The 15,809-nt window shown below is 39.8% G+C and overlaps 1 protein-coding gene across 1 annotated transcript in view; it reads right to left on the minus strand.

Annotated features, from left to right (window-relative positions):
• The window catches only part of pals1a (protein associated with LIN7 1, MAGUK p55 family member a), a 78,243-nt gene extending 64,312 nt beyond the window's left edge, over positions 1-13,931 (minus strand). Inside the window, exons 1-2 of the mRNA XM_080750180.1 lie at positions 13,807-13,931; positions 900-1,121 (exon numbers count right to left, since the gene is read on the minus strand). Coding sequence (XP_080606306.1) covers positions 900-1,031 — 132 coding nt within the window. The 5' untranslated portion in view covers positions 1,032-1,121; positions 13,807-13,931. The remainder of the gene's footprint in view (positions 1-899; positions 1,122-13,806) is intronic.
• Between the last annotated feature and the right edge of the window lie 1,878 nt (positions 13,932-15,809).

A 15,809-nucleotide genomic window follows, 5' to 3' on the forward strand; every position in this document is an offset into this window, starting at 1 on the left:
ATCCATCTGTTTACCCTCTTCTTCTCTCCTTCTCCTTAGGTCCTCCTGTAGAGTAGATATATATACACTATGATATAACAAATACACATTATAGATCTATAGATCCATCTGTTAACCCTCTTCTTCTCTCCTTCTCCTTAGGTCCTCCTGTAGAGTAGATATATATACACTATGATATAACAAATACACATTATAGATCTATAGATCCATCTGTTTCCCCTCCTCCCTCCTTCTGCGTAGATCCTCCTGTAGGTTAGATATACACATTATAGATCTATAGATCCATCTGTTTCCCCTCCTCCTCCCTCCTTCTGCGTAGATCCTCCTGTAGGTTAGATATACACATTATAGATCTATAGATCCATCTGTTTCCCCTCCTCCTCCCTCCTTCTGCGTAGATCCTCCTGTAGAGTAGATATATATACACTATGATATAACAAATACACATTATAGATCTATAGATCCATCTGTTAACCCTCTTCTTCCCTCCTTCTGCGACGTAGATCCTCCTATAGTAGATATATATACACTATGATATAATATATACACATTATAGATATCGGGATTGGCAGATATTGATTACACGCTGTGATCGATCGGTAATATCGGTATCGGCAGATATTGATTCCAGCTGATCGGTGATCGGTATCGGCCCCAAAAAACCTGATCGGAGCATCTCTAGTATGGTATGGTATAGTACAGTAACCATGGTTACCTGGTGTTGTCGTATCCTCTCCAGCTGAGCAGAGCGTCATATATAGTATACATTAGTATAGTATGGTATGGTATGGTATGGTATGGTATAGTATGGTATGGTATGGTATGGTATGGTATGGTATAGTATGGTATGGTATGGTATGGTATAGTATGGTATGGTACATATATAGTAGGATTAATACCTGGTGTTGTCGTATCCTCTCCAGCTGAGCAGAGCGTCTTGCTGGCAGCGTTCGACTCCCCAGGTCTCCTGGACAGTCCACCGCCATCTCCCTGTGAGCCTCCTCCCCCCCCTCCCCCGCATGGCCGTTCATCTCTCTGTGTGTGTGTGTGTGTGTGTGTGTGTGTGTGTGTGTGTGTGTGTGTGTGTGTGTGTGGTTACATGTCCAGTTCAGATGTGGAACCTGCATGAAGACAGAGCAGAAAGAGGGACGTTAAAGAGCATACATGGGCAACTGGCGGCCCGGGGGCCACATGCGCTTAATGCGGCCCGCAGGAATACTGATATTTTATTGGTTTCAGCTGTTAGAATTCCAAACGTGCCAACATGACCAGCTTTAATTATTTCAGTCCACTGTATATTAGTATCTTGATGACTAGTAGCCTACTACTATAGTCAGGGTTAGGGTTAGAGCAGGGTCATAGTTCCGCCGATCTAAAATGACTCCAATACGGAACTAAAACTTCCTATGATTGGCCGCTAGTTGCGCTGTTTCCCCCCCCGGCCGGTCGGTGGGTGTGTGTCAATGTCCTGAACCTAACTGTGAGTTAACTAACTCACAGTTAGGTTCAGGGTCAGGGTTAGGGTTAAGCCTCGAACAGAGACGGGTCCGCGGTGGAAGGCTATCCAACGTGGTGTCAGTGGCGTCAGTTCAGCAAAAGCTAGGGTATGGCAAAGATGGGAGTCCTCATGGAAAAGAGGCATTACATTTTGGATAACACGGTTCTGTTGTGAAAATAGCAGATCTACATGCTCACAACGCCTCGCGCTGCGAGGCGTTGTGAGCATGTAGATCTGCTATTTTCACCATGTCTGAAAAAAAAACAAAAAAACGAAAATGTCAGTTTTTTTACACAGGTTTCTATGGTTTCTTGGGCTGGAGTGCAGCTAAACTTTACATAATATAGTAAACATGGCCACAATTAAGAATAATGCATTGCACCTGTGCTGACCTGTGGAACCATTCTGTCAAGATGGTGGAGAATACAAGTGTGGAGAATATAATTATAATACCTTGTTAAAGTGACCATTTTGTTAAATTTTGCATTTGTAGTTATTTTACTGTAATTTAACAACATAATAACCAGCACAGATAGACAAAGAGACGTTCATGGATTTATATTTAAAAGTAACTTTTATCTTCCCCCCCTGGACCCAGGGTATGGCAGCTGCATACCCCTGCCATACCCAATTGACGCCCCTGAGTGCGGTGTAGTCTTTTTGAGCGTTAACGTTGTAGTTTTATGACTCAAAAAGACTACACCGCACTACACCGCGGACCCGACTCTGTTCGAGGCTTTAGAGGTGTGTGCAGCAACTTAACTCACAGTTAGGTTCAGGGTTACGGTTAGGGTTAGGTTCAGGACATTGACACACACCCACCCCAGATTACAATCACCAAACAGTTCGAAAACATGACCAATGACAAACTAGAAAGAAATATTATACCGTGAACCATTTACTTTAGTTTCTTTTTTCCCATTTATATTCAATACGTATTTGTACATTATTTTGTTTCACAATGGCAATGTAAACTTGTTTTCTCATGTCAATAAAGCTTCTTTGAAGTGACAGAGAGACAGAGAGAGAAAGAGAGAGAGAGAGAGAGAGAGAGAGAGAGAGAGAGAGAGTCTGAAGAGAAAAGGTAAACAAAGGGACTCAACAAGATAACATATCTGCACACACACACACACACACACACACACACACACACACACACACACACACACACACACACACACACACACACACACACACACACACACAGGAATGTTTCCAGACTGCTTGCATTCCTCAATGATGCATGATTGGGAGTTCAGTGTGTCACCTCAAAGGACTCAAAGATACAATGTATCTCTCTCTCTCTGTGTGTGTGTGTGTGTGTGTGTGTGTGTGTGTGTGTGTGTGTGTGTGTGTGTGTGTGTGTGTGTGTGTGTGTGTGTGTGTGTGTGTGTGAATATCTACAATTAATTTACAGAATGTCAGTCTGCATGCTGACATCACTGATACCAAACCGTGTCATCACCATGGTAACAGCCACATGCTTCTTAGATCTAAGAATGAATAAATTCAAAAAGTCACTCGAAGCAACAGAACTCTGGTCTGCTCACACAGAGGAGCTCCAGGGCTCCACAGACCAACTGAACTCTGGTCTGCTCACACAGAGGAGCTCCAGGGGTCCAAGGACCAACTGAAGCTCCAGATCTATCTTATATTTACAATTGGCTTAAAGCCGCAGCCCACTTCAAGCAACGGACACAGGACACAGGACACAGGACAGTGGTGAAGCCTCAGTGGTGAAGCCTAAGCCAGCCCAGGCACTGAGAGAGAGAGAGAGAGAGAGAGAGAGAGAGAGAGAAGGGGAGAGGAGCAGGGCAGTGTATCGAATTACATTTACAACAGAGAGGGAGGGCTAGAGACGCACACTTTGGGGGGGGGGGGGGGGCAAATGCACAGAGAGAGACGCACACTTTGGGGGGGGCAAATGCACACTTTGGGGGGGGGGGCAAATGCACAGAGAGAGACGCACACTTTGGGGGGGGGGCAAATGCACAGAGAGAGACGCACACTTTGGGGGGGGGAAATGCACAGAGAGACGAGTTAGCTCACAACTTTCCACTTCTCTCTTTCACCTCAATCGCAGTAACATCCGTATACACCACGTCATCGCATCACCAATACGTTTTATTTATTATTATTTTTTTTCCAATGTTTTTTTCTCAAACATTTTTTTTTCTCAAAACATTTTTTTTCTCAAAACATTTTTTTTCTCAAAAAAAATTTTTTCTCAAATTTTTTTTTCTCAAATTTTTTTTTTCTCAAATTTTTTTTTTCTCAAAACTTTTTTTTTCTCTAAAAACTTTTTTTCTCAAATTTTGTTTTTCTCAAAATATTTTTTCCTCAAAAATATTTTTTTCTCAAATTTTTTTTTTCTCAAAAAATATTTTTTTCTCAATTTTTTCTCAAAAAATGTTTTTTTCTCAAAAAAAATTTTTTCTCTAAAATTTTTTTTTTGAGAAAAAAAAATGTTCTCAAATTTTTTTTTTCTCAATTTTTTTTCTCAAAAAAATGTTTTTTCTCAAAAAAAAAACTTTTTTCTCAAAAAACTTTTTTTTTCTCAAAAACTTTTTTTTTCTCAAAAAACATTTTTTTCTCAAAAAAAAAACATCAGATCGTGGCCACCCTGTACCTCAGGGATTTGTTTTCGACGAATATTTACTCCTATAGACGCAACGCGACGACCTAGAGGGGAGGCCGGCGCAGCCGGCCGACCTTCTAGTTAATCTACAACATGGTACCCAGGGGACTGAGGATCCAGAAAGAGCCTACTATAGTCAAGAAATGTGGGATTATAAAAAATGTAAAATATGTTTATAGATTGTGCATCCAAGATACACTTGTTATACGGCACAGTTTGGAATGTTTTATGAAAGCTGCAAAGCCCAAGTTCACATTTATGAATGTTACTGTTTTTTTTTTATAAATAATGTAATTGTAGGTGTTGGGTTGTGATCAGGGTGGGCCAGTTTATGATGTCACAAAAACATCCTTGTCAGAATAACCACACACAAGTAACGCCCAATCACTGAGTGTGATTGTCTCTCACACACACACACACACACACACACACACACACACACACACACACACACACACACACACACACACACACACACACACACACACACACACATTGACTCCGTTTCTGTCATCAGTTTCTGTCACATGATCTGGTTTGTTTACCTTCTGTTCCTGTGTGTGTGTGTGTGTGTGTGTGTGTGTGTGTGTGTGTGTGTGTGTGTGTGTGTGTGTGTGTGTGTGTGTGTGTGTGGAATGTGGAGCAGAGATAAGGCTCTGCTTCTTCTCTCTGGTGGCTTCACTGCAACACGCGCGCACACGCACGCACGCACGCACGCACGCACGCGCACACACACACACACACACAGCACACACACACACACACACACACACACACACACACACACACACACACACACACACACACACACACACACACACACACACAGAGCAGGGTTGTACCAGTCGGTACCATTGAGACAGAGATTGAAGTGAAGCATTGAATTATGGGTAATTGTCTCCGCCAGGTTGAAAGCTATGTCAGTCCCACATCTCATTATCATCTCATTATCATCTCATTATCATCTCATTATCAAGTCAACCGGCCACCGTGGCCGGCTGGGAAAATGGCTGTTAGGCCTAACAAAAAAAAAACTTGGTTTCCGGTTGGCGACCGACCCTATTAACTCATTTGCTGCCATTTAACAATACCTTCGTACTCCAATCCTGCCAAACTGTCTCCATAGACTTCCATGTAATTCATAGTGCACGGATCATGCACACCCATGCCTAGATAATGCACCACGTGTGTCCACATTGCTCACAGCTTTCAAACAAAAGAATCCGAATGGAAATCCGTTCAGGCATTCATGAGATAGCAGCCACTATGTTTTACACTGTTGTGAGCTTGGAGGTCTGCTACCTGAGTTGTATGGGGGTTGTATGGGGGTTAAACAAGCAATTTCGCGATCGCTATCATGCCCTACTAACGTTTTTGGGGTCCAAAAAAACAAAAAAACGAAAAAAAAAAATGAAAAAAAAAAATTTTTTTTTTTTCAAAATGGCGGCCATTCTCGGGTTCCTCGGGCGTGGCAGGGAGGGACATCCCAAAATTCTCGGGTTCCTCGGGCTTGGCAGGGTATGAGTTAAATACGTGCGACCCAGATGATTTTATTGGCATTTGGAGTGAAAAAAAATAAATAAATAAATAAAGTCAAAATCCGACCGAGTCGATCAAAAACGTCTTACAAAAAATATATTTGGTGCGACCACATTCGCAAAGTCAGGACCTGTCCCCGGTTCCCGAGGCTAAACTAATGTGAGTTACGTTACAACTTGTATTCCTCCAAACACACACAGACACACAAGCACACACACAATCGGGGGACAAATTGCGTTGCCACTCAGTCAACAACAACACTGACTGGCAGCGGTAGCCATGCTAGCAACGTTAGCAGCCCAGCCACCAGTACATCTGAGAACTGTATAGCCACCACAGAGAGACGTGAGTTGGAGACGAAACATTTATGACAGCGTGGGATTCATCTGAAAGACTGTACGGCAACAGCGCTTGAGTGAATGCGGACTCCCGTGCGACACTGCATGTCTGCAAGTACGACTGCGTCTCTCTCTCTCGCTCGCTCGTCCAGTTGTGTTCTTTTGTCAAATCTAAGCTGGAAAATCTAACACTTCCTGTAGCCGATCTCTTCAGAATAAGATATGTTGTGCTAGCAGCAATAAGACTTCCAGATTTCTTATTACAATAAGACTTCCAGACGGTGGTCGACTTCTTAATCTCTTCAGAATAAGAGTATCCTAAAAGAAATTGAAATATGATTTCATTTGCATGATTCATTAAAACTGTAAATTAAACATTAAAATTAAATTTAAAAAATATGTTTTAAATGATTCATTAAAACTGTAAATTAAACATTGAAATAAAAATTAAAAATTAAAAAAATAAAAAACTACGTACCCATCCTTCCCATGAGGAAATAAAATAAAATTCCTTGCTACCCATCATGCCCACAAAAAAATAAAAATAAAAAATAAAATAAAATAAATTCCCTACCTACTCAGCCCTAAAATGACAGCCAACCGGAAACCAAAGTTTTTTTTTGTTAGGCCTTATAGGCTCTTTTATCATGTAAGCATAGAATTCATATTATTCTTTGGCTAGCAGTTCAACCATTAAAACCTATCATCCATAGGCTAGCAGTTCAACCATTAAAACCTATCATCCATAGGCGGCGCATAATGAAGGCTAGGGGAGGCTATGCCTTCCCAAATGCTGCTGGGGATTTTTAGTGGCCAAGGCACGAAGTCTCAAAGGCCAATCATTGATATTGGACTTCATCATTATTATTATTCTGCCACTTTTTCTCTAGCGGCTAGACCGTGCAGTCGCTTTTTACGAAACTCTGCAGTATGGCAGGGGACTATGCCAAACGGCTAAAACGCGAAGCTCGCAACAATCGGCCAAAGGGTGGCGCTGTAGGAAGCTTTTGAAAAATGCAAACTTTGAACAGGTATAGCTCATGCTGTGTTTGAGGTACAGCCATGACACCTGTATGCACTTATGCGTCTCATATAAACTAATACACTATATGAATATGATCATATAAACTATTACACTATATGAATATGATCATATAAACTATTACACTATATGAATATGATCATATAAACTATTACACTATATGAATATGATCATATAAACTATTAAACTATATGAATATGATCATATAAACTAATACACTATATGAATATGATCATATAAACTATTACACTATATGAATGTGATCATATAAACTATTACACTATATGAATATGATCATATAAACTATTACACTATATGGATATGATCATAAAAACTATTACACTATATGAATATGATCATATACAGGGGTTGACACTAAGGTCTCAGAGGCACTTGCCCATCGGGCAAGTACATGTCATGTTCTACTTGCCCAAAAGTCATGCCCACTTGCCCAAAAAGTAAATTGTTAATCATAAAAAGATGGGTAAGTGTGTAGCAACAGTAAAAATAGCACATTATACTGTAGGTAAACAGTACTCTTATTTTACATTCCACAGACCAGAAGACAGAGCGCTCTGGCCACGTTCAGGTGTTTAGACAGATATCTGGTGTTGTGTTTATAGACGGTTGCGTCCCCTCTGAAATGAGCACTTGCCCGATCGGGCAACCTGAAAGCAAACTCCACCTGCCCTAAAGTTTAATTTACCTGCCGGGGGCAGGTGGGCAAGCCTTAGTGTCAATGCCTGATATAAACTATTACACTATATGAATATGATTATATAAACTATTACACTATATGAATATGATCATACAAACTATTACACTATATGAATATGATCATATAAACTATTACACTATATGAATATGATCATATAAACTAATACACTATATGAACATGATCATATAAACTATTACACTATATGAATATGATCATATAAACTATTACACTATATGAACATGATCATATAAACTATTACACTATATGAATATGATCATATAAACTATTACACTATATGAACATGATCATATAAACTATTACACTATATGAATATGATCATATAAACTATTTACCTATATGGGCGTGGCGTTGTAGAGTGCGTTCAGTGTGGCTTATTTACGAACGACCAGTTTTAACAGGCAGCTGTGTGCTTTTTCACTCTGAACTCTGAATGTAAACTTTCTGAAAAGCAGCAGTTGCTAACGTAACGTTGATAATGAAAGGAGATGTAATTCATAACATTGGCATACCTGCTGTTAGTTTACATGTTGATGTGTGTGAAACTATCATGCCCAGACGACCAATAAAGCTGTAAATGCTGCATTTTGCGGTAATTTCCTCCATTGTTCACAGCTGAGAAGCGCTCCGAGACATGGCGATGAAAACCAACCAATCAGAACACCGCACCACCGCACCACACTGCCTAACCCCATCTTCTGAGTAGGGTTGGTGAGTGCGTGCACTCAACACACCAGTGCGCCGCGCACTGGATTTCCGAACGACAACGCACCAAGTGCACCGAATAAACGAACGACAACATGGCACACCAGTGCGTTGAGTGCGCATTTCCGAACGTGCCCTATGAATATGATCATATAAACTATTACACTATATGAATATGATCATATAAACTATTACACTATATGAATATGATCATATATACTATTACACTATATGAATATGATCATATAAGCGATTACACTATATGAATATGATCATATAAACTATTACACTATATGAATATGATCATACAAAACTATTAAACTATATGAATATGATCATATAAACTATTACACTATAAATATCATAACATTCTACTCTGTCTTAAATTCACCAAGCAATGACACCTGCTCTACCACTGGAGAGAGAGAGAGAGAGAGAGAGAGAGAGAGGAGAGAGAGAGAGAGAGAGAGAGAAGGAGATACAGAGAGAGAGAGAGAGAGAGAGAGAGAGAGACAGAGAGAGAGAGAGAGAGAGAGAGAGAGATGAGAGAGAGAGAGAGAGAGAGAGAGAAGAGAGAGAGAGAGAGAGAGACAGAGAGAGAGAGAGAGAGAGAGAGAGAGAGACAGAGAGAGAGAGAGAGAGAGAGAGAGAGAGAGAGAGAGAGCTAGAGAGAGAGAGAGAGACATTCCAGAGAACAGTGCTTTCTCTATGTTATGTTGGCTCTCCTCCCATCATACTTGTTCTCACCTCTCTGCTTCACTGACTCTCTCTCTGTGTGTGTGTGTGTGTGTGTGTGTGTGTGTGTGTGTGTGTGTGTGTGTGTGTGTGTGTGTGTGTGTGTGTGTGTGTGTGTGTGTGTGTGTGTGTGTGTCTGTGTGTGCGTGCGTGTGCACTGCATGCATAACTTCCATGTTTATCTAACAAAGTAATATACAACACATTAAACCTTTTTTCCAGTTTATCATTCAAGTTTGAGCCAATACAAATATAAATATATGTGATTGAGCCACAACGTATCAATGATGTCATCCAACAATACATGACGTCATCCAACAATACATAACGTCATACAACAATAAAAGAACAATAAAGCCCTTATCATCAATAAATGATGTCACAGACACTGACCACCTCTTCTACACACTGGATATTGTGATGTCACACATCGTACCAACAACTTGACACCATCAAGCAACTTGATTCTACATTTCATTTGGAGATCAAGGAGAAAGACTGAGAGGCACTGAGTCTGAGTTAGAGAACTTTCCTCAGTCAGTCTTTTGCTCCACTGTGTTTTTATCACGTCAACACAGCGTTCTAGCAGGAGGTTTTAACAACACTTTGTGCTTCTGTAGCCAACCAGCTTGATGGAGACACTGATTTCATCTTCCAGGAGCACTTGGCACAGTTGGCAGCTGCCACAGAGCCAGAAGCTACTAGTAACTGACCAAGGTATTCCTGGGCTTAACTGAGCAGCCAACTGGCCTGACCTGAACCCCACAGAGAATGTAGTGTTATAGTAGTGTTATAAATGGTCATGTGTTTTGTAATGATTTCTGTGAAACATAGCGTTATGTGATCCTGATCAAAGACACACAGCGAGCAGGACAGGACAGGACAGGACAGGACAGGACAGGGACAGGAGAGGACAGGAGAGGAGAGGAGAGGAGAGGAGAGGAGAGGAGAGGAGAGGAGAGGAGAGGACAGGACAGGACAGGACAGGACAGCGGAACTGGGTTTTATCTATTATAAAACACATCCCAGGATAATAAACCCCATTGGTCATCCATTGGTCAGTGGGTCGGTCACTACTAATGCAATAGACTGTGGGCAGACAGACAGCTGTCAATCAGGGCTGGGGCCCGCCCCTCACCAGTTTAACACCATTCACACTGAGCACTATAACTATAATCTATCTATAAATGTGAGAAGTCTCTGCGTGTCTGTAATCCGCGTATCTCGAGAACCGTTCGTCCCACCGGCTTCAGATTCGGCACGCGCGTTCCCCGCCGCGGCACGGAGTGCAGTGCCGGGTCTCGACCCGACCCGACGCGCGGTTTTCCCGAACCGGCGCGAAACGTTCGGAATCTCCTTATGCGGGGTTGATTGTTGACATCAGGCTGTTCCGGAGGAAATCGGCGAAAGCTCTGACTCATTGTGACATCACTTCATAAAAGGCTCTGACATCACGTACGCCACATGAGTCAACAAAAAATCTCTGTGAGTGTGTATGTATGTATGTAATCCGCGTATCTCGAGAACCGTTCGTCCCACGGGCACGCGCGTTCTCCATATATGGGCATAAAATGAATGCCCCCATATATGGGCATAAAATGGATTGCAGACAGACAGATACAGATATCTCCATATATGGACATAAATGGACACAGGCAAACAGATGTTCAAAACGGGTCCTATGACAACAGGTGTGAGGTTTGCATTAAAGGGGGAACCGGCACTGTGTCTGCAACACAGTTGGAGGCACAGACAGATACTCCATATATGGGCATAAAATGGACACAGATAGACAGATATCTCCATATCTGGGCATAAAATGGACCCAGAACTATAACTGCAGTGATCTCCATATATGGACATAAAATGGAATGGACGCCGACAGACAGACAGACAGATACAGATATCTCCATATATGGGCATAAATGGACACAGGCAGACAGATGGTCAAAATACGGGCATAAAGGGACACAGACAGACAGATACAGAGATCTCCATATATGGGCATGAAATGGACGCAAATAGACAGATATCTCCATATATGGGCATATATGGGCATAAAATGGACCCAGAACTATATCTGCAGTGATCTCCATATATGGACATAAAATGGACGCTGACAGACAGACAGATAACAGATATCTCCATATATGGGCATAAATGGACACAGGCAAACAGATGGTCAAAATGGGTCCTATGACAACAGGTATAATAGGGTTTGCATTAAAGGGCGGGGCATTCATTCCCTATTTACATCGTTCCCGAGTTGGCCAGGTCGCCGACTAGACGCTGGGCCGCCCGAAGGGCGGCCCAGCTTCTAGTTATATAAATAACTATAAAATATATAGTTTAACTCCATTCACTCTGTCACTATAACTATATAAATAACTATAAAATATATAGTTTAACTCCATTCACTGTCACTATAACTGTATAAATAACTATAAAATATATAGTTTAACTCCATTCACTCTGTCACTATAACTATATAAATAACTATAAAATATATAGTTTAACTCCATTCACTGTCACTATAACTATATAAATAACTATCTACTATTACATTTTTCTTAGAGCCGCATCCCACTTCCAAGCCCATACACGCCCATTTCGCCTCCACTTCAACTCATAGCTAGAGCAGATGTCGGTAGAGTGTAAAAACCGCCCATAACTCTATCATTGGCCCCCCGTTGCCATGGTGACCGCCGTCCATTGGCTCGTATTCCCAGCTATGGGACCGGCGGATCCAATTTCAACCGAGGGGGGCGTAGCCAGAACACACACACACACACACACACACACACACACACACACACACACACACACACACACACACACACACACACACACACACACACACAAATAGCTAATAGTTAGCTCACAACTTTCCACTTTTCTCTTTCACCTCAATCGCAGTAACATCCGTATACCACGTCATCGCATCACCAATACGTTTTATTTACTATTATTATTATTTTTTTTTCCTCAAACATTTTTTTTTCTCAATTTTTTTTTTCTCAAAATTTTTTTTTCTCAAAAATTTTTTTTTCTCTAAAATTATTTTTTTAGAAACATTTTTTTTCTCAAATTTTTTTTTCTCAATTTTTTTTCTCAAAAATTTTTTTTTCTCAAAAAATTTTTTTTCTCAAAAAAACCATCAGATCGTGGCCACCCTGTACCTCAGGGATTTGTTTTCGATGAATATTTACTCCTATAGACGCAACGCGACGACCTAGAGGGGAGGCCGGCGCAGCCGGCCGACCTTCTAGTAACATATATAGTTTAACTCCATTCACTCTGTCACTATAACTATATAAATAACTATAAAATATATAGTTTAACTCCATTCACTGTCACTATAACTATATAAATAACTATAAAATATATAGTTTAACTCCATTCACTGTCACTATAACTATATAAATAACTATAAAATATATAGTTTAACTCCATTCACTGTCACTATAACTATATAAATAACTATAAAATATATAGTTTAACTCCATTCACTGTCACTATAACTATATAAATAACTATAAAATATATAGTTTAACTCCATTCACTCTGTCACTATAACTATATAAATAACTATAAAATATATAGTTTAACTCCATTCACTGTCACTATAACTATATAAATAACTATAAAATATATAGTTTAACTCCATTCACTCTGTCACTATAACTATATAAATAACTATAAAATATATAGTTTAACTCCATTCACTCTGTCACTATAACTATATAAATAACTATAAAATATATAGTTTAACTCCATTCACTCTGTCATTATAACTGTATAAATAACTATAAAATATATAGTTTAACTACATTCACTCTGTCACTATAACTATATAAATAACTATAAAATATATAGTTTAACTCCATTCACTCTGTCACTATAACTATATAAATAACTATAAAATATATCGTTTAACTCCATTCACTCTGTCACTATAACTATGTAAATAACTATAAAATATATAGTTTAACATTCACTATAACTATATAAATAACTATAACATATAGGGTTAGGGTTAGTATTATAATATATGATAGCAGATATTAGTTTAATCATAGTTAGTCTTACATTGGTTAACACTGACATTAGCTTACATTTAGTGGGTTAGACTGATGTTGATGCTATTTAAGATCATAGTTACTAACTAGTAATATTAGTTCTGTTCTGTGTGTTGACTGAGGCTAAAACTAGTTCATTTAGCTATATATTAGTTATAGTTACTTTAGTTAAAGTAACATTAGTTCTGTTCTATGAGGCTAAAGCCAGTTATTTTAGCTATAATAGTTTAAAGTTATAATATTTAAAGTATTATTAGTGTAGTCTGAGTCTAATGCTAGTTATCTACAGTAAGCTATTAGTTATAGTTAAAGTAACATTAGTTCTATTCTATGTATTGACTGAAGCTAAAGCCAGTTATGTTGGCTATAAAGTTTAAAGTTATAATATTTAAAGTATAATTAGTGTAGTCTGTGGCTAATGCTAGCAGCTAACAGTTAGCTCCATCAACCTGTTGAAAACAGAAAACAAAGAGAAGAATAAAAGAAACAAACTGACCTTCAAACCGGAACAAAGTATCCACAATGTATCCGTTATTAATGTTAATGTTGTTAATGTTCCTGTTACAATGTAACAACTGTAAACTAATAAACAACAGGCTGTTGTTCCTGAAAGCTGTTCGCTCTGTGTGTGTGTGTGTGTGTGTGTGTGCGCGTGTGTGTGTTAAAAGAACAGATCTACAAGCTATCAACGCGTCTCGACGTGCCGCGTTGATAGCTTGTAGATCTGCTCTTTTTCAATAGTATCGCGAGATGGGAGTTAACCTCGCGTCGTCGCCCAGGTTTGTTCTGTGAGCAAATTTAGTGTCAGCAAATATAGGACGTCCGGTGTCGATCTCTTCAGAATAAGAGTATCCCTAACGCCATTGAAAAACTTTATTTTTTTAAATTAATTTGCATATGATATACACATTAAAAATATAGATTAAGCATTTTGAAGCTATACAACGAAAAATCTAAATAGATAAATACTCTTCAACGGAGTGCATAGCCTTTACAAATTGGACACTGGGTGAACAGACAGCTCTTTGTTTCGGCACTTTTGACACACGCACGCGTTCACAGAGACCTCCTCTACTACACCACTCTCTCCGCTAAGCGGGAGAGGCAGCATTGCAAAATGTGCTGGGCCGGCCTACCAGTGCGGCCAGGTGCTAAAAAAGGCCTCAAATGCTTTTTGTCTTTTTGTGCTCCTGGCTGCACTGGACGGCCAGCAGCACTTGCAATGCTGCCTCTCCCGCTAGCAGAGAGTCTGGTGTGGTAGAGGAGGTCTCTGTGAACGTGTGCGTGTGTCAAAAGTGCCTACACAAAGAGCCGCCTGGTCTCCACTAGAGTCGGAAAATGATGCCTTTTGAGGCCTTTTTGAGCGGCTGGCCGCACTGGACGGCCATCAAATTTTGCAATGCCGCCTCTCCCGCTTAGCGGAGAGTCTGGTGTGGCAGAGGATGGCTCTGTGAACGCGTGCGTGTGTCAAAAGTGCCGACACAAAGAGACGCCTGCTCTCCAGCGCCCACTAGAGTCGGGAAACGGCGCCATTTGATGCCTTTTTTAGCGCCTGGCCGCACTGGTAGGCCAGCGAATTTTGCAATGCTGCCTCTCCTGCTTAGCGGAGAGTGTGGTGTGGCAGAGGAGGTCTCTGTGAACGTGTGCGTGTGTCAAAAGTGCCGACGCGAAGAGCCGTCTGCTCTCCAGTGTCCAATTTGTAAAGGCTATGCACTCCAGTGAATAGCATTTATCTATTTAGATATATTTTTGTTATTGAAACTTTTTTTTACTAACCCTTTTGTTATATGGCTTTGTTCAAATGAATGATTTATATTTTTAATCAGCATATAATTTGCAAATTCAACGTTTTTCAATGGCATTAATTTCGAGCATTTTATTTTGAAGGCGAATGAATCATACCGGAAGTTTAATATTTGTTCGCTAACACCGGAAGTTCTATATTTGCTGTTTAATGCAAATATTAAACGTTTTATTCTGTTTTCTGACTGTTATTTGATGTTTAGTTTAGTATACTTGTCTGCAATGGTGGAAAAAGTACTCCCAAAGTACTTTTATTCCTTTTTTCCCCCTCTGCATAGCACTGTGTTCTGTCTGTCTGTCATTCAATGTTATATGAGTTAAATATCTACTGTGTTCTGTCTGTCTGTCATTCAATGTTATATGAGTTAAATATCTATCATATTACTGTGTTCTGTCTGTCTGTCATTCAATGTTATATGAGTTAAATATCTATCATAGCACTGTGTTCTGCCTGTCTGTCATTCAATGTTATATGAGTTAAATAATAAATATCTATCATAGTACTGTGTTCTGTCTGTCATTCAGTGTTATATGAGTTAAATATCTATCATAGTACTGTGTTCTATCTGTCTGTCATTCAATGTTATATGAGTTAAATATCTACTGTGTTCTGTCTGTCTGTTATTCAATGTTATGAGTTAAATATCTATCATATTACTGTGTTCTGTCTGTCTGTCATTCAATGTTATATGAGTT

Source organism: Nannobrachium achirus (assembly GCF_963921795.1).
Source record: "Nannobrachium achirus genome assembly, chromosome: 20".
Classification (NCBI taxonomy): domain Eukaryota; kingdom Metazoa; phylum Chordata; class Actinopteri; order Myctophiformes; family Myctophidae; genus Nannobrachium; species Nannobrachium achirus.